General features: G+C 55.1%; 1 protein-coding gene across 1 annotated transcript; it reads right to left on the bottom strand.

The window, feature by feature from the left end:
- Positions 1-241: 241 nt before the first annotated feature.
- Positions 242-22,524, bottom strand: Otop1 (otopetrin 1). Its single transcript, XM_026402995.2, has 6 exons — positions 22,122-22,524; positions 10,275-10,411; positions 8,624-8,682; positions 6,196-6,326; positions 2,707-3,557; positions 242-412 (listed from the first exon to the last, which is right to left on the bottom strand). The coding sequence occupies exons 1-6, from the start codon at positions 22,522-22,524 to the stop codon at positions 242-244; spliced, it is 1,752 nt and encodes a 583-aa protein (XP_026258780.2).
- Positions 22,525-23,846: the final 1,322 nt, after the last annotated feature.

Here is a 23,846-nt window from a genome sequence, read left to right on the forward strand (position 1 = left end):
ACTAAGATCACATTTCACTCAAAAGGAAATAAAATGATTTGGGTTTGATTAGAATCAACTAACAGAGGGTGGATCTGGGGCTCCTCGAAGGCTTTGATCTAATTGTTTGCCCACAGGACACACAATCACGCAGACAAAGGAGCCTCCTCGGGTTAGTCAGGCCATGTTTGCCCAGCCCGGCCATTCCCAGGTGGCCCCGGGCACTGCCCCGCCAGCTGACCCCAATCCTGTGTGGACCAGACTAGGTCTTACAATAGACTTCAAAGAGAGAGGCAGCCGCGTGCATTCGATAGAAAATAGAAAACGGCATGGCCAGGTTGACCACAATTATCCAGGGTTCGAAGCCGAAGACGACTTCCTCCAGTCCGTTGTCGTACTCAGGGCGACAGCCAAAGGCGGGAGGTACCCAAAGCTGCAAAAGAAGAGGGAGTCTGTCAAGGTGAGCGGCTTCCCATCCTGGAGGGGGCCGCACTTCCACCAGGAACCACAGGGGGGCGCTGCCCAGATCCCGGAGCCTCTGTCACTCCTGGCAGGATGCTGAGCCCCTCAGGCTCCTGTTTCCATGGAAACGTCCCACCCACCAGCCTCCCGAGAGCCTGCTCCATCCTCACCCACAGGTCCTGGCAGTCAGTACCGTGGGCACCTGTCCCCTCCTCTCCTTCCCCACCAGCCCACCCAGCCTCAGTTTCCTCATCTGTAACACAGGAAGACTAGCACCTCTGAGAGGCCCTAGGTGAGAATTCAGTTGGTAAAATGTACAGAAATGACCCGCACGCCGGCCCCACCCCCCTCAGTCTGGCCAGGTCCCTTCCCCTCCGCCACTGTCAGTGCACCCTGCTCGGTCCGGGACTCTTGCTCCTCCTGTCTGCTTCTGGAGCGCCCTCCACTCCCACTCCCGGCAGCAGCCCCTAGCATGACCCCAGTGTCCCCAGCTCCTGGAGTCACGGCCTGTGCAGTTCCATCCCCTGGAGTGCAGGGGAGCCCACAGAGCACTCCTAACAGGCAAAAGTCACCTGCAAGAGAGCAGGCTGGGGTCCTAGACTGTCCCAGGCTGAGCCACCCTCTGGAGAGGCCCGGGTTGGGTACAGAGAAGGTCTCAGGCCAGTAGCCAGCAAGGAGCACGGGCCCTCAAACAGCCCCGAAGGAGCAGAATCCTGCCAGTAGCCATGGGATGGGGTCTGGAATGAGATCCCCAGATGAGGCCTTGGAGGGACGCGGCCTGCCCACAGCCTGCAGCCTGGAAGGGCCCTGAGCAGACCCAGCTGAGCTGCACTTGGACTTGCAGAACCGAGACGCCATGAAGTGGTTAATGTTTGTGGTGCTGAGCTGCCAAGCTTGGGGTGGCTTCTTACCCAGCAGAGGTCACTGACACGTGTGGCCTCATAACATCCCCGACGACTCCCCCAGCCTGCTCCCGAGCCTCTGGGGGCCCTCCTGACACTTTCGCTGGCCCTTTCCAGTCCCCTCTGCCAGCTTCTCCTTTACTGGGCCTCTTATGGCCGTCAGGTCCCAGGCTCTTCTGGGCCCCTCCCTTCTCTGCGCACGTGAGCCCCAGAGCTTTCCCCTGTCCCTGGTTGTGACTGCCACAGGCCTCCAGGAAACTCCGGCTCTAGAGAAACCCCAGGAGCAGGCCAGCTTTTGTCCCTTCCTCTCCTCTGCATGCCACCACTTCCTCCCTGGCTCATGCCTGTCCTGTCCTGCCTGGGCTGCTGCGGGCCTCCCTCCCAGGCTGCAGCCCACTGGTCTCCCAGCCGCGGGCCTGACCTCTGCCCCCTTCCTGCACATGGCTGCCTGGGCATCGTTCCAAGAGGATGCCAGAGCGCCCCGTCCTGCCCTCAGCACCAAGGCTGAACCCCAGCCCAGGCAAGGAGGCCACTCACGCCAGAGCCCACCCAAGGGGACCCTCCCTCCTGTGTCCCACTCTGCCTCTCTGCTAGACATGGATGTGGTCCATGCTCCGTGCTCCCAAAATATGCCACAGTGTCCGCGCCTCTGAGTCTTTGCACATTATATGCCTCTGCCCAAAATGCTTTTCCCTGTCTTGACCACTTGGTCCCAACCAGTCCCTGAGGCTGAGTCAAGCAATTTTATGTGAGTGACCACAGCTTCTTCATGATTGGCTTCAGTCACGGGGCTGGAAAGCAAACCCTCTATGCTTCCAGCATCTGTTGCAGCAAGGGGTGGCCATGGGAGAGACACTGCATAGCATCAACCTGTCCCTTCTGTTTCCCATCTTGAGCCCAAACCTGATGCCTGGTACTGCTGCAGCCATCTTAACACCATGTGGCAGCAAGCACCATGCAGAGTATGGCTGAGAGGAAAGATGGAGTTCCATGGCATGATTCAGCTGCAGACCCAACCCAAGCAGAAGATCCTCAGCGTCCTGTGAGAGCGGTAAATGTCACTGAGATGCAAGCCCATCATCTGTAACCAAAGTAATGCTGACTGATACTGGCAGGGAAGTGCCCCCTGGATCCTCACTCTTATTGCACATGGCAACGGTGCTCGACCTTCCCAAGGGAAGAGCTGGCGTCCTCTCACCTGCCCTCTGCGCACCCTGTGCTCCACCAGGATTCCCAGAACTCGAGTCCGCTTTTAACCTCACATTCACTCTGGGTACCACCCACCCCCACCCCTGATTTGGAAAAGGTGAGGAAAACAGATTAGCTGATTGGCAGACCATCCCAGGAGCTGGGGGAGGATTACCGAGATGTTGCAGAGGAACAGGAAGACGGCCACATTCCTCAGGACGCTCCTCCTGGTGCTGCCCTGCAGGACACGAGGCTCGCGAGGCGGGCGGCCCCGCTCCTCTTCCTCTTTGCCACAACCGGGCTGCAGACTCCGGTTGACCGCCCTGAAAGAGGCCAGGGAGGAGGTGCCGCCGCTGCAGACGGCGACCACGCGGAGCGTGCGGATGTCCTCGCGGAGCGGCTGGGGCTCGCGGTGGACCGACTCCATGATGAAGAGGTTCTGGATGTACTTCTCGGCGATCACCAGGACCGAGTAGGGCAGGTTGAACCAGGTGTAGCGCGGGCGGGTGGTGGCGCAGAGCATGGCCAGGATGGAGCCCCAGGAGATGAGCCAGGAGCCCGAGGCCGTGCCCACCAGGAGGTCCGCGTCCAGCTTGCGGGCCGGGTTTTTGGACTCATCCAGCGACTGCTCGTCCATCCTGCAGACCCAGATTCCCAGCAGCCCCGCGGCGCCCATGAGGGTCAGCAGGCTGGTGGCCGACAGGTAGAAGAGCACCAGCGCCCACTCGCTCTGGGTCCTGGAGCGCCCGATGTGGACCAGGTACACGGCCACCACCCCGATGGTGGCCGCCAGCACGCCCAGGCCCAGCGCCGCGCCCGCCATCCCCCGGCTGAACTGGAACCGCATCTCGGGGCGCGCGGGGCTGTCCACCTTGCGGCCCACGTTCTTCCACAGGACGTAGAGCATGGTGGAGGCCAGGATCTGGTACTCGATGTTGAAGGGGTACAGGTAGTAGATGACGCGCGACACGGCCGGGCACAGCGCGGGCGGCGTGCAGTTGCACTGCGGCGTGTGGTCGTCCAGGACTGGGGGGACAGGAGAGCCGGCCGTCAGCACAGAGCCGCCACCCTGGATGCCAGGCGGCCTCCCGCCCAGCAAGCCGCGCAGGGAGTGCGCTGGCCCGTCCCTCCGCGCTGAGAGCACGGGCAGCTGTAGGACCGGTCACCCCCAGTGCGCTCACCGGCTGCTCTGAACTGAAACAGGGGCCCAAGAGGAGACCCTGCCTCCACCTTCGTGAGATAGAGACTCGTGGCTGACACCTCCGCAGGCTGGTGGCCGACAGGTAGAAGAGCACCAGCGCCTACTCGCTCTGGGTCCTGGAGCGCCCGATGTGGACACGAGCCAGAGGGGAGCCGTGGGCACAAAAATCCCGCAAAAGGGAAGGGATTTCTGTTTTCTTCTGCATTGGCTTTTCTGTATTACTGAATTTTCTCATGAATATGATCTCTGTGTGTGGTTTTAAAAAATATTTTAAATGCTCTGTAGGGAAGATGCCCCTCCAGTTAGCAAAGGCTTTCCCTGAAGACACAGGCCCTGGCCAGAGTGGCATGGGATGGGCACACGTAGACACCGGTGCCAGCGGCAGAAATTGGCGCCACCGCTGGAAGACAAGGGAGCCACAGAACAGAGGACCATTTGACCCAGCTATCCCACTCCTCAGCATGTACCCCCAAGGACTTCAAATCAGCATGCTATAGTGACCTGGCCACATCAATGTTTATAGCAGCTTAATTCACAATAGCAAAACTAGGGAACCAACTGAGGTGCCCTTCCACAGATGAATGGAAAGAGAAAATGGGGCATATATACATAATGGAATATTACCCAGCCTTAAAGTAGAATGAAATTATGACTTTTGCCAGTAAATGGATGGATCTGGAGACTATCATGCTAAGTGAAATAAGCCAGCCCCAAATAAAACAAAGGCCAAATGTTCTATCTGATATGTGGATGCCAACACACAGGGGAGGGAAGAATAGAAGTTCAGTGGATCAGACAAAGGGGAAGAAAGGGAAGGGAGGGGAGGTGGGAACAGGAAGGACAGTGGAATTAATCGAATATCACCTTCCTATGTTCCTATGTGAATACACGACCAGTGAAGCCCCACATCTTGTGCACCCACTGGAATGGGATCCTAATTACAATGAGTTATTCTCCAATATGTATAATATGTCAAAGCACACGCCACTGTCATGTGTATCTAAAAAGAGCAAAAAAGAGAAACCTGCTGAAAAATGAATTTTAAAAATCCATGCCAAAAAAAATTTACAATATTCATCTTAAAACATCTTAGAAGATGTATTAAGACTTAGAGTTAATTAAAATAATGGCCATAATCATTAAAAAAAAAACAATAAAGTCAGGCACAGAGGTGCAGGCCTGTAATCCCAGCAACCTGGGAGGGTGAGGCAGGAGGACACCGTTCAAAACCAGCTCCAGCAACCTAGCTAGGCCTTAAAGATAAAAAAATAAAAAAGACCTGGGGAGGTGGCTCAGTGGTCACCACCTCTGGGTTCAAGCATTGATATCAAAAATAAAATAAATAAAAACTAAAGCAAAGATTCTTTACAAGTATGTTTTAATGAGATTGGAAAATAATCATCTTACAAGGAAGAAAAATTGTATAGCCAGCATTTTCTAAGTGCTTGGTAAACCAATATCAGATTGTGAAGCCTACTGAGAGGGTAGCAGCCAATATTTTTGTGGACCAAATGGATTATAATGGAATAGAATAGAGATGGAGAGAACAGAGTTGAGTCAAATGCACTGGAAACTTGAGTGTTTCAGCAGAAGGAGAGGAAGCCTTACTGCTGCTGTGATTCCAAGGGGGAGTGAGCCCCGAGACACAGGAGGGCTTCGGGGGGGGGGGGGGCACCAGAGGAGGAGTTACAATGTGTGCCTGAATTTGTCACCCTCACTCCCAGTGGGGAGCAGGCTCCAAGCGGCTCTCAGGACTGGCCTGGGGTTGCAGAGCTAGACCTGCAGCTCACTAGAGCAGGAAGGAGTCTTTGAAAGTACAAGGTCCTCCAATTTAAAAGAGAAAAGGTAGGCTCAGAGAGGTCACATGGCTTCCCAGGGCCACACAGCTAGGGCCAGGTGAGGGCAGAACCGAAGCTCCCAGGACATTGCAGTCTCAGGTGTCCCAGGATGTCCCAGGATAGAGGTGATGTGTCACAAAACCTTAGGAACTCTGGAAGGAAACAAGAAGACTAATACTGTAGGCTCTCAAGTAGGAATGGGAGGGAATCCATGGGCCTGGAGCACAAGGCAAGCCCAGCTCAACGAACACTTCCTGCCCACTAACGCCACCAAGCCCAGCCTGCCACTAGACTCCCAGGGTCCCTCAGCCATGACTTTAGTAGAAAGACCTCACACCAGAGGTTTAACCAAGAACACCAACAGCAGCAGCAGCCCATCTCCCCCAGTGGAAAACAGAGTCTCCATCCCGCAGGCCGCACCACGCCAGGAGCAAAGGCAGCCGCTGACTGCCCTGGGCTCCAGCCCTGGGTCACAGAAGCCTTCCTTGCGCTCAGCTCAGCGGCTCAGCGACCCGCCTAGAGAGGCAGGGACGGCGGGGCTTCCGGCCAGTGAGGAGCCCACTCGGCCACCTCGGCCACCTGGGCCACCCCAGCCACTCTGGCCCCGTGCAAGGGCCCCGCTCACCTAAGGTGATGTTCCCGAAGCCCAGAGTGAGGAGCCGCTCCTTGTGCTCGTTCAGCTGGTGCTTGGACTCGTTCAGGACGCTGTTGGCCCAGAGGAGCAGGTTGGTGACCACAGAGTGGATCACCCCGAACCTGGGGAAGGACACGAGGGCTCGGCTCTTGAGTGGCCCTGGGACAGACCCAGGCCCCCTGGGGTGAGAGGGGCGCACATGCACACACGTGCACACACGTGCACTCACACGTGCGCGCACCTCCTTCTCCACTCTCCACTCTCACCCCCCCCCCCAGGCTCTGGCTGGCTCTGGCTGGCTGGGCGAGGCAGTTCCCGGGACCTTCCAAAACCACAGAGTTTTTGCATTCTGCCTTCATCTTGAACTCCCTGGACTCAACTCATTGTCTCGGGGACATCAAAGGAACTGTCTTGGAAGCTGGCCTCTGGGGAAGAGACTTCACCATGAGAAGACACCCCACCCACAGCCAAACCTGTCCTCCAGAGGGAAGAGGAGGGGGAGAACAATGAGAGGAAGAGATGGAAGGGCTACCCTGGACACCTGGAGTGTGGGTACAGCTGCCCTGCCGACTGACCACCCAGCTATCATCACCCAGCCTCCTGCCTTCCCACCTACCTCCCACACACGACACAAGCCAGAGCCTTGCTGTCCGGCTCCCCTTGCAACCAGACTTAGCCATTCTGGTCACTGGGGTGTGAGGTTCAGTCTATGGGGCACTACTTAAAAGCTTTTGCATTTTTTGATGAAAGAGGTAAGAATGAGAGAAGTCTGTCTCCCTCTTATGACCTTCTTAAGTGTAGACATGAAGGCTGGAGTTGTGGCAGCCATATTATGACCATGAAGCAACCAGGATGTGATGAAGTACCAACTTGCTGAAGATGGCAAAGCAGAAACCTAGAAAGATCCTGCTCAGTGATGATGTCATTGAGCTTCTGGAGTCCCACTGAGGCTCAGGACTTAGCCTATGGTCACACATACAGTAAATAGCCACTCTGGCTAGACTTGTCACCAAACACTCCACCAGTAAGGCTGAGGCAGTGTGAGGTCCCTGTCCCACTCAGGTGGCAAATCCTGGAGACAGACGCCTGAAGCATGGCCCAGAGTAGTGCTGCCTGGTGAAAAGACGATGCAGGACCACATGAGAGCCACACAGGACGCTCCAGAGCACCTGTGGCCACACTTCAGAGACAGTAAAAACGGGCAAGTCAAATAGTTGTAATAAAACTTCATTAAACCCAGCACACCTGAGGCCACATCATGGCGACATACAATCGAACCCCGAAATCCTACTGGGGCGCTTTCCACCCTGTTTCGTTCTAGACTCTGACATCTGCAATGTATTCCACACACACAGCACGTGTCCATCTGGAGGGGCCACCGTCCATGGGCTAGTCGCCCCCAGTAGCTGTGGGCTGCTGTGCTGCCCAGCCCAGACCTGAAGGCCGGGCTGAGTGGGCCTCTGCTGGAGGGACAGGGTCAGGGCCGCAGTCAACAGTGGCTGGAGCAAGGAAAAGCACTGCCCCCATGGCCCTCAGGGCCACCACCCACCGGCGACAGAGTCAGCCAGGCTCAGCCAATGCCAGATCCAGGGGGGTGGAGGTGGGGCTTCCGGGGCTAATAAAACCGGAGTCAAAATTCACTGCCAAGGCCACCACAGGGACCACTGCTGCCCAGGGCCACTAAAGAGCGCCATTCACCACAGCCAAGGATACCCTGTGTCTCCTGGCTTATCCCCATGGCCCACAGGAAGCCCCGAGATGCCCACACACCTGACGTCCACCCTGCTCTGCACAGTGAGGTGGGCAAAACCTATTTCTATTCAACGGCCTGTCGAAGCAGCTCATCCAGTGGTCACGCGCAAATCAGTGTTTTAATATCAGCCGTCACCCGATGCCACCAAACGGTAGTGAGGGGGCTTCCCTCCCTCGGGGAGAGCTTGTAGGCAGGAGATCATTCAATAAAGCAAATACGGATCGCCTGAAGCACCCGCGTGGGGCCCGGGGCCTCTGCTACGTGCGACTAGGGTGGCTCTCCCCCTGGTCCTGGAGATGGAGTCCTCTGCCCTCACAGTCAGCAGAGAGCCAGGCGGGCCCTTCAGGACAGACCCTGCACTTGCCAAGCCTCTGCTCCGTGTCCACGGCCTCACTCAGTCTCCGGGAAGGCCACCGAGTCGTCCCCATGGCAGAGACGAGGAAACAGAGGGCCATGAAAGGGAACTGGTGCAGGTGGCCGAGTCAAAACTAAACCCTGCTCTACCTCCAGGGCCGTCCCAGGGAGGTCCACGAGGAGGGCTCCGCTGTCCAGCCCTGAGCAGAGAGGGGGTCCCTGTGTTTACCACCCAGCAAGAGGCGGCTGGGAGGCTTGTTCCTGCTAAAAGAACCCCAAACCCCACACGCGCGGCGGGCCCCCAAGTTTTACCTTTCCAGAGTCTTGAAAGACTGGATGATATCCCTGGCATGTCCCCAGAGAAAATACACCTAGGCGGAAAGGAAGAGGAAGTGACATGAGTGGGACAAGTGTCGCTGGATCTGCACACTTGAGGAGTTTAAAATCTGAAGGAAAGGTCCAAGAAAACGCTGGGGACATGAATGACCTCCCACCCCAAGAAAGGCAAGTGGCTTTCCTCTCTCAGGTGCAGCATCATGGCCCCGTGGGGACAGTGGGCTGGGAGCACCTGGGGAGAGCAGGTGGGGCCGCCCGGGTCTGGGGGGAGGGGTGCTGTGGTCGACTTGTGAGGTCTTCTTTGGATGGAGTCCTGCCGTCGACTGGGGAGGTCTGCGGTGAGGCAGGGGTGGGAATTGAAGCCTGCCTGGCAGGAGCCCCTGAAGTCTGATGACAGCACATTTGTCGGGCTTTAGCCAAGAAATATCCACTGAACAGAGCCAGCGCCCAGAAATGAAATGTTGAGCACTTTGAATGAAGAACAGGGTCCTTTCCCCTGTGCTACCCAGCCCCGGCCACAGCCCCCAGCAGCAGCACAGGGCAGGGTGGGACAGCTCTGTGGCTGGTCCAGGTTGGTCTCTTATCTGAAATGCTCCTGGCCGGCAGTGTTTCAGATTCCAGGTGCTAGATTTTATTTCTAATTCTTTCAGACTTTGCAGTACTTGCATATATGCCATGAGAAATCTTGGGGATGGGACCCAAGTCCAAACCCAGAATTCATTCTCTATGTTACGCCTCATATGCATGCCATATATCACATAATTTTGTGCACAAAATTCAGGGTTAAATTTTCTGCTGGCAGCAGCCTGTCAGCGCTCAAAGTTTCGGATTAGGGATGTACAATCTGTATCAGACCCGAGTCCCTCTTTGCCTGGCGACAAAACCTTGGGCTAGCCTGGGGACCTTTCTAACTGCTGGCCACCTGCAAAATGAAGATAAGGAACTTGCCCTGGAGGCACCGTGAGCCATTAACTAAGAGAATCCTTTCTGATCACTTAAAACCGTCTCCTGGAATGTGAACATGTTCAGCAAATATCCTCCTGTGCCTGCTCACTCACTCGTTGACATTGATTGGGTGCCTCCTGTATACCAGCGTTATTAGCACTTTTAAAACATCTACAGCCTGATTTTAGAAACAAACACATATTGAGCACCTACTCCATGCCAAACACTGCTGAGCCCTTTATATATCTCCCTCATTTTCTCTTCGGCTTCCAAGCATGAAGGAGCACTCAGGAGCCTTCTGTGCCTGGCTCACCCACTTAACATAATGCCCTCCAGGCCCATCCCCATTGCTGCCTGCCCAGGATTTCATTCTCTTTAAGGCTGGATGATTTCCGCTGCACACATGTGCCACATTTTCTTCATCCATCCATCCACCAACGGACGCCGAGGTGGTTCCATACCTTGGCTGCTGTGCAGAGCCCACACCTGCCGTTGAAGGTAGCTGGAGGGATCGCACACAGAGATGGGGAAAGCACTTGGCATATTCTAAAGCTGGGGTCTGCAGCAGCTCTGGCTGCTCCCACTTGCCACGTGTCTCTATGGCCAGGGACTTCACACACCTAGGGACGCGCTTGATGACACTTGACAACAATAGACGACGTCGTTAGTATTGGTGGTTTACCTGCAGCAGAGTGTGCACCGCGTGTGTGACAGGGAAAACGCCTTCCATGGCCGAAAGACACTCGGAAAATCCAATGAAGTAGCCAACTTTGAAGCACCCCAGGATGACGGTGATGGTGGCAAACAGTGAGATGCTTCCTACGCGGGCAGGGTAGAAACATGCGTGTGTATGTGTTAATGTGCACTGTGTCATTTCAAAACCAACCACAATGCGCCCTCAGATGTGGGTCAAGGATTTCTGCCAAGGGTGCCAAGACCATTCCACATGCAGGGACAGTACTATCAACACCTGATGCTGGGAGAACTGGATAGCCACATGCAAGGGAATGAAGGACCCCAACCTATGCTGCACGCCCCAAGTTAGCTCACAGTGACTCAAAGTCCTAAATCAAGGCTGGAAGTGCAAAACTATCAGAAAACAGCACAGGGGAATGCTTTGCAACATTATGGACTATACGGTGGTTTCTTGGTCCTGACAGCAAAAACAGACAATGAACAGATGGATAAACTGAACTATCTGAAAGTGAAGAGGGTTTGTGCATCACAGAAAATACAGTGAAGAGGCGAACCAAAGAACAGGTGGAAATACTTGCACATTATGTACAGATGATGCCATTAATATCCACAATATATAAAGACACCTAAAGTTCAACAACACCCACAACTTCCATAGGCAAAGGATTTGCATGAACATTTCTCCTAAAAGGATATGAAAACAGCCGACAAGTTCATGAAAGGATGATCAACATCACCAATTATCTGGAAATGCAAACCTCAACCAGCAGACGCCACGTCACCTCTGTTAGGATAGCTACTAAATAACAACCACAAGGCATGGTGGTAGGAGACGGAGAAGCTGGAATCTCTGTGCACGTGGATGGTAGTGCAAAATGGTGCAGCCACCGTGGGCACCAGTGTGGCACTTCCTCAAAAATTAAAACTACAGCTCCTGTGTGACCCAGCAATGCCACTTCGGAGCATATACCCAAGAGAACCAGAAGCAACAATACAGTGGACCACGGACACCTACACTCGGATCTTAGCAGCACCGTGTGCAACAGCCAACAGGTGGGAGCTGACCAGGTCCCCACTGTGGGTGACTGAGTAAAGAAAGAAAGGTCTGTACATACAACACAGAGCCACCCACCGTCAGAAAGGAAGGGAATCCTACACACATGACACACGGGCAAGCCTCGAGGACATCATGGGAACACACAAGTCACAAGGGACAAGTGCCACAGGACTGCACTCACCTCAGCCACCTAGAGCAGATGAATCCATAGCGAGCATGTGGATAGGGGCACCAGGGGCTGGGGAGGGAAATGGGCAGTGAGTCCAGAGGGCCCCGACAGGCAGGGTAGGAAGAAAACGGGCAAAGCCAACAAACTAGACCTACTAAACCACCCTCTTGGAGAGGATTCAGTCGGTCAATGTCAGTTGGATATGTATATATATAAAATAAATAAATATATATATAAAATATATAAAATAAATAAAAGACATATATTAGTAAAAGAAATTCTACTGTTGGACAGATGAACCTAGAATGTAGGGATTGTCCCACTCATCACTGTGCCCACCCTATGAGTTTCCCAGAGCCTGACAAATGATAGGTACAGTGGACCCCCCACACAGCCTGGTTCCCAGACCCCACCAGACCCAATGCTGAGGACCCTGAGTGCCTCGTGCACAGTGGCAGAGCACTTTCCAACAACCTACGCCCATCTCCAGGCACGCGCCGTCTCTAGGTCACTCTGACACGTGAGACGACGTGAATCTGTGCAGATCATCCGCGTGAGCTGCATGATTAGGAGCAATGGCTGGGGGTCTGTGAGTGTCCAGGGCAGACGCAGGGTGTTTTCCAAGATCTTCAGTGCCTGGCTGGCTGAACCCATGGACGTGGAGTCCACAGATAAGGATTCAACGAGTGAAGGTGGACTGAGCCGACAGAAGGCCTGGGGAAGCTTCTCTAAAGAGATCTAAGGGCTCTGCTGCCGGCTCTAGCATCTCCATGCTCTGGTCCTAAGGTCCTGAAGAAGGGTGCAGGGCGGTGGGCACACGGGAACGCAGGGCCTGTGAGCCCTCTGTGTGAGGACAGCTTTCCTAAGGTAGAAAGTCTACTCCAGAAGCTCCAGGTAAGGGGCCTGCAGCAGCGCCCTGGAAGGAGCCCACAGGTTAAGACCAAGAGGTGAAAACCCACGAGTCTGCCTCTGAGAACAGGAACCCAGAACATCAGGGAGAAGAGCAGGACAGAGGCACCTGCGCCGTGTGGAAGCTCTTCGTCCTCCTGGGCCAGCGCTGACCCCGTCACCACTCTGTCCCACGCACAGGGAAACCTGGATCGTGCGTGGGCTGTGTGCGAGGGCACCACGGAGCAGCCGGCGGGAAGGAGCAGGCAGTGAGCGGTAAGTTACAGCCCCGCCGCCGCCCATGACAAGTCCTGCAAGCGCCTGGCTCCTTTCCACTGCCCAAAGCCACCAAAACAACTCCAGCTCACCTTTTCTTAAACCATAGAAAAGCCAGAAACTCAGCTGGAGTGGAGATTGGATCCCAGGGCTTTGAAAGGGCTTGAGGAATGCCAGGCTCCTCGTTTACATTACAAAAAAGAAACAAGAACAGAGCAAGCCAAGGCAGGCAGCTGGCCAGGCGCAGGGCCCCCTCCTGCAGCTCTGGCCCCGGGGCTAGGCCCAGAGGACATGGAGTTCCACAGCCACATCCCTGTCCCCAACTTCAGTTTCTCCCGCTATGACACGAGTCACATCGCTGAGCTGCACCCCCAGTCCCTGGTTCCGGAGGCCTGGAGGGAGACCCTCAATCTGCACACGTATCTAGTTCCAGGCAGGGCTAATGGGGTTGGCCTGGGACCCGCTTTGAGAAGCCGAGGTCTAGAACACCCCTGTAGCTGGCGGGCCCAGCATGCTGGATTCCTTCAGTAGTCTCCAGGCCCTCCCTCCCAAGGGTCTGGACGTGGTTTGAGTGTGTCACACAGAGGTTCCTGTGTGAGAAGCTTGGCGCTCAGTGGGGTGATGTTGAGAGGGGTGGGACCTTTAAGGGGTGAGGCCTAAGGGGAGGTGGTTAGGTTAGGTCCTGGGAAGCACCTGTCGGGGCTGGTGCAGTTCTCTCAGGCCTACTTGGCTGGTTCTCAAGGGAGCAGGTTGTTATAAGGCAAAGCCGCCCTGTGTGCTTCGCCTCTCCTCCACATGGCTGGTTCCCATTCCACTTCTCTGCCACGACTTAATGCAGCTAGGTACCCTCACCAAGATGCTAGCACCAAGCTCCTTGGACCCTCCAGCCAATAGAATCATGAGCCAAATCAACCTCTTTATTTATAAAGTTCCCAGCCTTAGGTGTTTGGTTATAGCTGCACAGGATGAACTGAGACACCTTGTGTGCATGAGGCATTGTGCCGGGGGCTGAATGACAGAAACACAATGCTGGAGAACCAAAAATACACAAGTACAGCACTGCTTAAATCAGGTGTACACAAAATATAGAGGGATGAGCTGGCACCAGACATATCATGTGCAGCCCTGGAGAGCAGAAGACAGTGGAAGGTTGCAATGGTCCCCTGCAAGGAAAGGGTGCGGGCTCAGGGCTCTGTTCACAGTGAAGATGTCACACCCCGCCCTTATCAGGGCAGAAGAAGAAAGATATTTGAAGTTATGCAAAGTGTACTTATCAGCAATTATTTTCTGAGCATCAACTCTTGAGCCAGTTGCTGTCCCAGGCACCAGGATACAAAAGACAATAAAATAAGGGATCTTCCTTTAGGAGTTTAAAATTCCAGTGGGAGAGACAGGAAATAGACAGGTGAACAATAGACATAAGTCAGGAGCTGCTAAGTGCATGAAGGAACATGATCAGGAAAGGGCACTGAGGCTGAGGGTGTTGGGCAGGAGAGGACTCTCTGAGGCCGACAGCTGAACAGAGAATAGAGAGGGAGAGAAAAATATCCGCATGACTCATCTGGCAACACCAAGCCAGTGAGCTAGGAGAGTCCTCAAAACAGGGGGAGATGAAGAGGAGAGGAAGCCACTTTGCAAAAGAATGGAGGAGTTCAAAGAGTGGGTGGATGGATGGATGGATGGATGGATGGTTGGATTGGATGGATAGGTGGATGAATAGATGAATAAGTGAATGTTTGGATGGATGAATGGATGGATGGATGAATGAATGGATGGATAAATGGATAGGTAAATAAGTGGGTGGATAGATGAATAAGTGGATGAATGGGTGGATGGACGAACAGTTGGATAGGGATGCATGGAGGGACGAATGAATGGATGGATGGATAGATGGATAAGTGAGTAGATGGATAGATGGATAGAAGGATGGATGGATGGGAAAATGGATAAATAAACTGATAGGCAAGAAAAGAAGATAAGATAAATCCAAATGGATGAAGACAAAATGCCTGGGAGTGTACAATTTGCTTGCTACATAAAGACAATACAGAATAAACATTCTAAGGGCGAATTCTATCAAGAATTGAACTATATCTTCACAACCTCCAGGTTGGAGATGGACTGGGTGGGGAACCGAGAGAGAAAGCCTTTTAAGTCTCAGGCTAAGGAAATGAAAGGAGATGGGGAAGTAGGGAGAGGAAAGAGGGAAGAAGGTCTCCTAAAGGTCTTTCTCCAGGGTGGAGAGGAAGCGGGAGGAGCAGAGCATCTCAGGCGCGAAGCAAGGTGACAGGCGGGGGCAAATGTTTGGGTTTTTTTTTTTTTTTTATAATAAGAATGGAGTGATAGGCACCTGATCATGGGAAGGGAAGATGGTCATTAACAGAATAGAGAGGCACAATCATATCTTCAAAGGCCAACAGGCAGAAAGGGAAAATGAGAGAAATGGTAAAATATATCATGATGATCTCCATAAAGGAAAAATGGAAACGACACAGTCAGGATACAAATCCTTATAGCTGGAAGGATCTAAATCTTCCCATCCATTAGTAAGCAAGGGCAGGAGGATCCAGTTCAAAGTAAAATGCAAATACATTCCCTGTATGTGACCACACTATTAACTAAGGATGAAGATTAAAAATTATGGGTGGGCAAAGAGGAACCAGCAATGTGCATGAAATGAGATTGTGAGTGGCAAAGTGAACCCAGGCCAGGAGGGATTTAAAGCTATCAATCAACAGGATAAAGAGCTCTTTTCTTTTTATCAATTCATATCATAAAAAAATAAGGAAATAGAGCAGTCACACACATACCAAAGTAAAATCGTATCTGCTTTATCTATTTAACTGCTCTTAATTAAAAAAAAAAAAGTGGAAACTTTCAGAACTAGAAAGATCAAATAGACAAAGTTTAAGAATTGAATTCCACGATCCGTGAATTTGATTTTCTCTCTGCAGAATGCCGTAAGGACAGAGAACACCCTATGGATGTCCATGGAGCAGGGAGGAGTGTCAGAGATACTAAAACATAGCAGGAAGCAGAGTGGTGAAGGTGGCCGGCCAGCGCCACGTCCTGCTTTCTGCCACTTGCTGACTGATGACCAGAGGCATTACTTAGCTTCCCTGTGCCTCAGTTTCCTCATCTGTAAAGTGTGGATAATGACAATGACACCTATCTCCTGGGGAGTCCTTGTACAGTGGTCACATGGCATGTGCGCTATCTGGAAAGTTCTGTAAAAGGGAATATTACTACCAACACCGCAGCATCATTGGGCCAGAGAGAAAAGCTTACTGAATTAGGACCCACAGGAAGTTAGCCGGCGCATTGTTGGAGACTGGTCTGAAAGCTGCCGCATGCCCAGCCAGTGTTGGGAGAGGGAAGCCCCTCCCTCCATGTGGGCTCCAAGTCCCTCCGGGGATCCAGAATATTGTCCCGCAGGATCTTAGAGGCGGAGGTCTCCACCAAGCTAGGTCATATCTCCATCCCATGCAGGGGTGCTTCCCAAGGCATTGCCTGGCCTCCACGAGGACACGCGGGCCGGGTGGCTCAAAGTGCCCCTTCCATCACTGGCTGGTGCTTACACCTAAAAGTTCTGCCTCACATTGAAGAGCTGTCGGCCTCCTAGAGTAGTGGCCCTCTCCCCTGGAGCTTCTGGTGTTTTCCATTCACACATTCATCCGTCCATCCAACCCATCGTGGTTCAATGACTCAGCAGATGCCGGTGGGCACCTACGTCACATTAGGCACTATGCCAGGCGCTCAGGATGGCATAGGGAACACATGCAGTCAGTGGCGTCTCTGCCTTCAGGAGCTCACAGTCCTGTTAGACCAGGAAACAGCTGCTGGATAGTACATCCCCTGCCGCCCAGGGCTGGGCACACCAAGAGCAGCTTCTAGGAGGACCTGCAGCTGGGGAGCTGCACCTGGCCTGGTGTCAGGAGAGGCTCCTGGGGAGAGGGGGCTCTCATTTTCTAAAAGCCCAAGGATGACCTGGAACTGGTGGGCACCAGCTTGCAGCATGGTCCACCCTGCAGCCTCATCCTTCTGTCCTCTGGACCACTGTCCTACAGGTGCCCACGAGACACTGGGGAGACAGGACCCTCCACATGCACGCTGGCTCCCCTTCCAGGGAATGGAGGACCTGCATCCGTGTTTTCCCAGCCACGTTCTCTTGTTGCTGTTGAAATCCTAACCTTACATTGATATTTTCTGATAGACCAGAACCCCATCAAAAAAAAATAATATATATATATATAAGAAAATGCATGCAGTCTGGTGGCACTCTCACAGAGATGCCAGGATGGGTGCTGGGGACAAGGCCACCTTCCTGAGGACCTGCCCTCTGCAGCCTGACCTGCTCCTGCAGGTCCCACTGTCGCTTCAGCTCAGCTCTCTGTAACAGTGTGTTCATCAGTTTAAAATACAGAGCAGCTTCCCCAGAGCTTAGGTGTTCTAGTTCCTCTTGGCTCCTAACTGACCTCCAGCCTTTTTTCTTACCCCTCTCAAACCCAGGTCCCACCTGCAGCCAGAGTGATTGCTCTGAAGCACAAACACGGTCACATCGTTCCCTTTCTAAAGCCTTCAATGCCTCCCCATGACCCACTGGGTGAAGTCCAAGTCCAGCGCCTGCCACAGAGAGTTCTACACAACGCGGATCTTGCTGGCCTCTCTGAACTACCTCCAAACACCAGCAGAGATGGAAAGTTCTTCTCTGGGGGCCTTTCCCTAAGCCCCCAAATCCCCATCTCCAGGCTCCTCGTCTGTCTCCCATCCCGTGTGTCACAAAACTCATTTATTCATGATAATAACGTGTTCCTCTTACTGTGTGCCAGAAGCTGTCCTCAACACTGCACATGAGGTCATGCCCCAGTTCCCATGGTCACCCGATGTGATAGGTGGCAGCAGCATCCCCATTTTACAAATGAGGGAACTGAGGCAGACAAGGGCCACTCTGTGCCCTGTCAAGGCCACACGCTCAGCCACATGCTCTGACCCCTTGGTATCCCACCCTCCCCTTCCTGTCTGTGCTGGGCCATGCCAGAGCATCCTTCCACCCCAGAGCCCCGCAGCGCCCAGCAGGCAGAGTGGGCACCCAGTCCAGGCTGCTGAACAGAAGCGAACCTAAGGGCGCCCAGCAACAGTGCCCTCTGTGCAGGGCTTGGCTCTCTGCTGCCCTCTGCAGGTGTCAAAGGCCCTCACGCTCAAGGGAGAAGACGGAGACAAAGTGGAACTGTGTCCCTTGGCCCTCTGTCACCAGCCGATGGCACACACCTGCTCCCAAGCAAGGAGCTATCCCTCCTCTGTTTCTCACCCCACCCCCACCCGAATATTTCCAGTAAGGGGGAGTTGGCCATCCTCCTGAAGCCGCTTCTGCTGCCTCACCAAGCAGATGGAATGAGAGCACCCCCTCCAGCCCTGCCAACCTCGAAAACACGGTGATTGAGGGAAAGAAGCCACCACGAAGGCCACACGTTGTGCCACTGCGTTCATAGGAAGAGACCAGAACAGGCCCATCTGTGGGCCAGGAAGTGGACCAGCAGTTGCCCAAGGCGAGTGGAGAGCAGGGGTCAACGGCTACGGTACAGGGAGGTCCTCTGGCAGTGGGAGGGTGCTGATCATGGCTCTGGGTGCACACTTCCAAGCATGTCCTAAAAACCCTGGCTTTAGGGCTGGACTGGAGCTCAGTGGCAGAGCACTTGCCTAACACGTATGAGGCCCTAGGTTTGATCCTTTAGCAGCACCACAGAAAAATAAAACGAGTATTCTGTCCACCTACATCAAAAATTAAAAACAAACAAAAAACAAACAAAACAACACTGGCTTTGAATGGGTGAATTGCGAAGTGTGCAAACTCTGTCTCCATCAAGCTGTGATCAGGGACGGGCACAGAAGCCCAAAGAAGTGAGGCACGTCTGGGAGGCTGTGCCCACAGAAGCAGGGAGCTGCATAGTTGGGGAGGGGTAGGTTCCCAGGAGGAAAAGCCAGGCAAAGCCTGGTCGTCGTGCACAAGCACCCATGGGGAGCCCCCCACCCCACCTCCTCAAGTCTTCACGCCCACCACAGGACCCACACGGGCTCTGCAACCCCCACACCAGCCCTGGCCGCCCCACCAGGCTCTGAGCTCCCTGAAGGGAGGGCTGCAGGAACCTTCCCTCTCCTCTGCTCTAGTGTCCTCTCCCCCTCCTCCTCTGCTCTTGACCACCATCCCTGAGGGTGCCCAGCCCTCCTACACACACACACACACACACACACACACACACACACACACATATACACACGTGCTTGGACCCAGCCCTTTCATCAACCTTCACTTTCTTACCAGGTGACAACCTCCTCCCCCCAAAATGACCATTGCATCCCCTCTTGGACCTGATCTCCACAGCTAGCCTGCCACAGCTCACAGCTGCCCCCTGTCTGCCAAGCAAGGGGACCAGGACCACAGTGCTCTGAGCAACCACTTCCAGGTGGCCTGTGGCTGGCACATGGACAAAGGTGAGATGAGTCACAGACATGGACCGGCCTCACTCTGAGGCTAAATGAGGATCTGAGCTCATGAAAGGAGCAAATCTGAGGGTGACGATTCACAGGCACAGCAGAAGCACTTACCAGTAACCAGACGGTGCTTGTAATGAGCCCAGCATTCCAAACCTCTCGGCGGCTGTGGCTCGGGCTCCTCCCACCACTGTTCCCACCACTTGCCTTAAAACACTTCTCTGGTCTTTGGACAAGGGGAACATGGCCTCACCGTGCCAACCTTAGCATAGAAACCAAGAGAAACAGGACCCTGGCCGTTACTGGGGCAAAGTGGTCTTTCGTTAGGTGGCACCAGGTGTCATGGCAGGCACCGGGTGTCAGCTGCCATCGCTCTGGATGAAACCAGTCCCTTCGTTTAGCAAGCGGAGAAGCTGGGCTAATAAGCCACTCTGCTGCCATTCTTCAGGTAGGTCAATACTCTCTGTTCCAAAGAAAGTCTCCCCTTTCTCACACCCACCCACTGGACCAGGGTCCTCCCTGCCCTGAGGGATGCCTGGAAGCCATCCGGAGCCCAGAACCTATCTAGAGAGCCTCAGGGCCTGGACTTTCACAGAGGGCTCCTTCTCAGAGATTCACACACACAGAGGATTCTGGCACCAGGACAGGAGAGAGCTGGGTTCCCAGGCTGACCTTCTCTTTCCAGCTATGAATCCAGCAAAACCTCAGCTCCTACCGGATGGAGAGTGCCTCCTCTTGGCACCCCAGTCTCCTGGGGTTCGTAACTGCTTCATGTTTTCTTGATGAACACTCAGCTCATCCATGGGAATGGCGAACTGCTTTCCCTCGGCACCCCCAGCTCCTCCCTAGAGGCAGCAGCTGCAATTCTTCTTCTTTTTTAACTGTATTTGTTCATTTTTTTTAATGTGGTGCTGAGAATTGAACCCAGTGCCTCACACATGCCAGGCCAGTGCCCCACAACTGGGCCCCAGCCCAGCCCAGCAGCTGCGGCTCTTTTCCTACTTACTGGTGGGAACTCAGAGGTGCTGGGGATGGGACAGAGGCCCCAAGTCAAGGATTCCAAAGCCAACCCCTTTCCAGGGTCCCCGTGCCTCGCCTGGCTGGATGTCCTGAGGGGCGACCTGCTGAGTGGACAAGCAGCCACCCCTTACTGGACGCCCACTCTGTGCTCTCCCAATCTTGCCTCATTTATTCCACCTCTACTTGAGGTCACAAAGACGTGCCCCATAGAGCAGGGCCACCATCGTTCCCTCTGGTTACTCAAGCCTGGAACAGCACAGCCACTTCTGCCTGGATTCTGCCCATGCCCTAAGTAAACCCAGAGGAGAGGGAGGGGGTGGGGCAGAGGTGGGGAGAGAAGAGGAACAGGGAGAGAGGAAGGAAGGATGAGGCCCCGGGAGGGAGAAAGGAAGGAAGAGAGGAGGAATGGAGGGAGGAGAGGGAAGAAAGGATGGTGGGGAAGAAATGGGCGTGGAGGGATGTGGAGGGAAGGAGGGATGGTGGAAGAAAGGGGGGAGAAAGAGAGCAAGAGAAGGACAAAGACAGCTGCTTCCCTGCCAGAGAGGATAGGCAAACCCTGGGGCTTTGTTGTTTAGGCTGTGTGGATGGATGTCCTGCTGGGTGTGTCTGTCCTGTGTGGCAATGGACTCCCTGTCACTCAGAGTCCTAAAACCACGAACTATCCTAAAACAGCCATTTTCAGAGAGGAGTTTGGGCCACCTGGAGTGGAATCCAGTTTCCCCAAAGACTAGATGTGGTCCCGTTAGTCACAACATGAGGCAGAAACTGATGAGGGACAAAAGAGCCCCACAAAGAGCACCTTGTAGCCAAGGGAGGGAGGAGCCCCTCCTGCCAGGCACAGGGGGGGATGGTGGCAATGGGGCCAGACCAGGGGGAAGGCCCTGGGAAGGAGAGCTGACAGTGCCGGTGCCCACTCTGTGCCAGCAACCTCAGCCCATCCAGGGTGAGAGCTCCGCTTGCAGGGGCGGAGTCTGGGGCCCCCTGTGGGTGAGGCCACCAAGTCACCTGCCCACTCTAATGGAGATTTAAATTCCCATCCAGCCTGAGAATCTGAGTAGGGGTGTGTGGTGTGTCCAGACCTCTTGGTGTACAGGGCACTGTCCGATCCTGGAGCCCTCTCACAGCCACTCCCACGGCCCCCTGTGGCCCTTGGCAGGTCGTCTCCTTCACCTGGCTCCAGGGCTGAGGAGCAGCATCTCCAGGAGGCAGGGGTCCCACTTTACAGTGTCAGCAGCGTGTCCTGAGCAGTAGCCAGTGCTTCTCTCCAGGCAGAGTGGCTCCTGGGTACTGGGCCCCTTCCACAGCCTCACTTCCTTAGCACCTGTTCCACCCCAGGCCCCGAGGGGGCTCTAGTGCTAAGGAAAGAGTGTCACCGGACTTCCCGGGAGTGGTGGAGGAACAGAGGCTTCAAGAACAGTGACCCTCCCCCAGGCCAGTGCCAGGAATGGAGGGCATGGTCAGAACCACAAAGTGGGGTGTTGGAAAAACTCCCCTGGGAAGAATAGGGGAGGCCTGAGCCTTGGCTGGGAAAGCAGCAGGGGACAGGGCAGGGGGAAGGCATTCCCGAAGGAGGGAGCAGCTGGCGTGGAGGCAAGTGACACTGAGCCTGGAACCGAGTCCGGACAGTGCTCCGGAGGGCAGGAGAGGAAAGGCGCCATCCGAGCCAGATCTCAGAGTCCTCTGGTGCCAGGAAGGGGGTGCCAGGAAGGGGAGCGTGGCAGGCACCCTGGAGTCAGTGACACCACTGCAGGGATGTACTCAGGGAAAGCTGTGAGCACTGTGTGAAACTGTGATTTTCATGATGTAAGGCAAGAGCTGAGGACAGAGGGGACCCAGGTTTGAAGCAGAGACGGACCTCGGGAAGAGAGAGCCAGAAAAGAGGCCCAGAAAGAGGGAAGGAGCGCTGGAGGGGAGGGCGCGCCCGCTGCACTCACCGCGGAGCCACTGCGCCCCGGCGTGCGCGTCCTTGGGGCGGATGAGGCGGCGCTGCGCGTAGCTGCGGCCCACGTACCACAGCATCCAGAGCAGCTGCAGCAGCATGAGCGCCGTGAGGAAGCAGAGCAGGTCCCGCTTGCCCACGCCCGCGGCGTGCACCGCCCAGGCCAGCAGGAACAGCAGCCCCGCCACGAACACGTTCAGCCCGTACTGGCTGCTCAGCGTCTCCGCCAGCTTTTGCGGAACGCTGGCTCGAACTGCGGTCTGTCGAGGGGCCGGGGATTCCTGGGACCCCCGAGTCAGGAGCGGGGAGGGCGGGCAGCCTGGGGGCCCCGATGAGCCCCGGTCCGAGGCGCTCGCTGATGCTCCCGGCGAGACGGGTGTCCCGGGGCCCGCGGGCATCTTCTAGAGATCTAGCCTGGTCTCGCCAGGAGGCGTGTGAGGCCGTCCCCGCCCGTTGCTCCTGGCTTCTGTCCTTGCCTGGAGCCCTCTGTCAATCAGCCCCCTCACCTACTGCCACTCTGATCCCTGCCCTACCCTCTTCTGCCCCGGTGCCTGGTGCCCTCTGCCAAGGCACTCCCGTCCCCTCACCTCCCGCTCCCTGCCCCAGGTGTCTACGCGCTCCGGATTTCAACTGTCCGCGTCTCCTCCCAGCAGCCGCGACCACTGGGGTCCTCCCAGGACTCTCCAGGCTTCTGATCCCGCGCTCCCAGGCCAGCCCTGTCCGACACCCGCCCACAGCCACCCCCGCGCCCCCGGGAAACGCAGAGCAGCGAGAGTTGCCTCTAGCCCACTGGCAGAGTTGGTAGTGTAGGGACAGGGGACACAGAGGGTCGCCCTGTTGTAACCCTAGGGAGTGAGCTGGGGGTGTGGCTGCGGTGGAGCTGAAGTCACAGCTGCACGGCCGCCAGTGCAGCCGGCAGCTGGACTCCCAGAGCTGGGGCGAGCCTGCGGGTGTGCGTGCGTCCGTGCGTCTGTCTGTTCTGATCCCTGCGGATTTCTGCTATCTGTGGTCTCTGTGTGGGTCGCTCCTGTGTCTGACCTGGGTGGGGAAGAGGAGGAGGGGCGTCCTTTTGTGGGTCTCTTATTTGTCGGGCTGGTATGCCTGTATGTTGGGGGCAATATGCTCACACGTGGAACAGGACCCGAGCCATTTCCTAGGAAGAGATCATCCCTCGCCCTCCAAGGAAGTGGGGACTGTCTCAGCCTCAGGACGGAGCTGGGACAAGGAACGCTGCCCAAATCCCCCGACCCTCAGTCCCTCAGTCCCGGGGCTCCCCTTCCAAAGCCCTCAGTGCGCACCTGGAACAGACCCCTCCCAGAAGCGGGCTGTGTTCCCTAAGGACTCCACCCTGGTGCCACTAAGAGGAAATCCAGGCAGGTTTCTGAAAAAACATAAAATAAACCAAGTCCTAAGGTTGAAGGTGACTAAGATGAGAGGCAGGGACCTTAAGGGCACGAGAAAGAGGAAGGTAGAACCTGGGTATCTAAACCCCAGAGAAGGCAGGAGGAGCCTGGCTTGTAAGCACCTTGTGCAGTACCCAGGGTGGACTCTCATATGACCCCTGCCCTGTGGACTTGTTGTAGGGACAGACGAGGCAAGGCACTGAAGATAGCAGGAAACAGTTTTATTTGGTTGCAGCCAGGTTCAGAGGGCACAGCTTTTGCTGTAATCAATTAATCCCCTGAACCCCGAGTTCAGGGCGTTTCAGAGTTTTATACCC

The sequence above is a fragment of the Urocitellus parryii genome, chromosome 10 (genome assembly GCF_045843805.1).
Source record: "Urocitellus parryii isolate mUroPar1 chromosome 10, mUroPar1.hap1, whole genome shotgun sequence".
NCBI classification, from domain to species: domain Eukaryota; kingdom Metazoa; phylum Chordata; class Mammalia; order Rodentia; family Sciuridae; genus Urocitellus; species Urocitellus parryii.

Bases quoted from the DNA above. Each gene is read 5' to 3' on its own strand.
- Otop1 (XM_026402995.2), bottom strand. From the start codon at position 22,524: ATGCCCGCGGGCCCCGGGACACCCGTCTCGCCGGGAGCATCAGCGAGC. The intron at 6,327-8,623 runs GTAAAACTTGGG...GTCCTTCCCCAG, and splicing joins TCTTTCAAGACTCTGGAAAG to GTTCGGGGTGATCCACTCTG. The intron at 3,558-6,195 runs GTGAGCGGGGCC...CTGTCCCCCCAG, and splicing joins CTTCGGGAACATCACCTTAG to TCCTGGACGACCACACGCCG.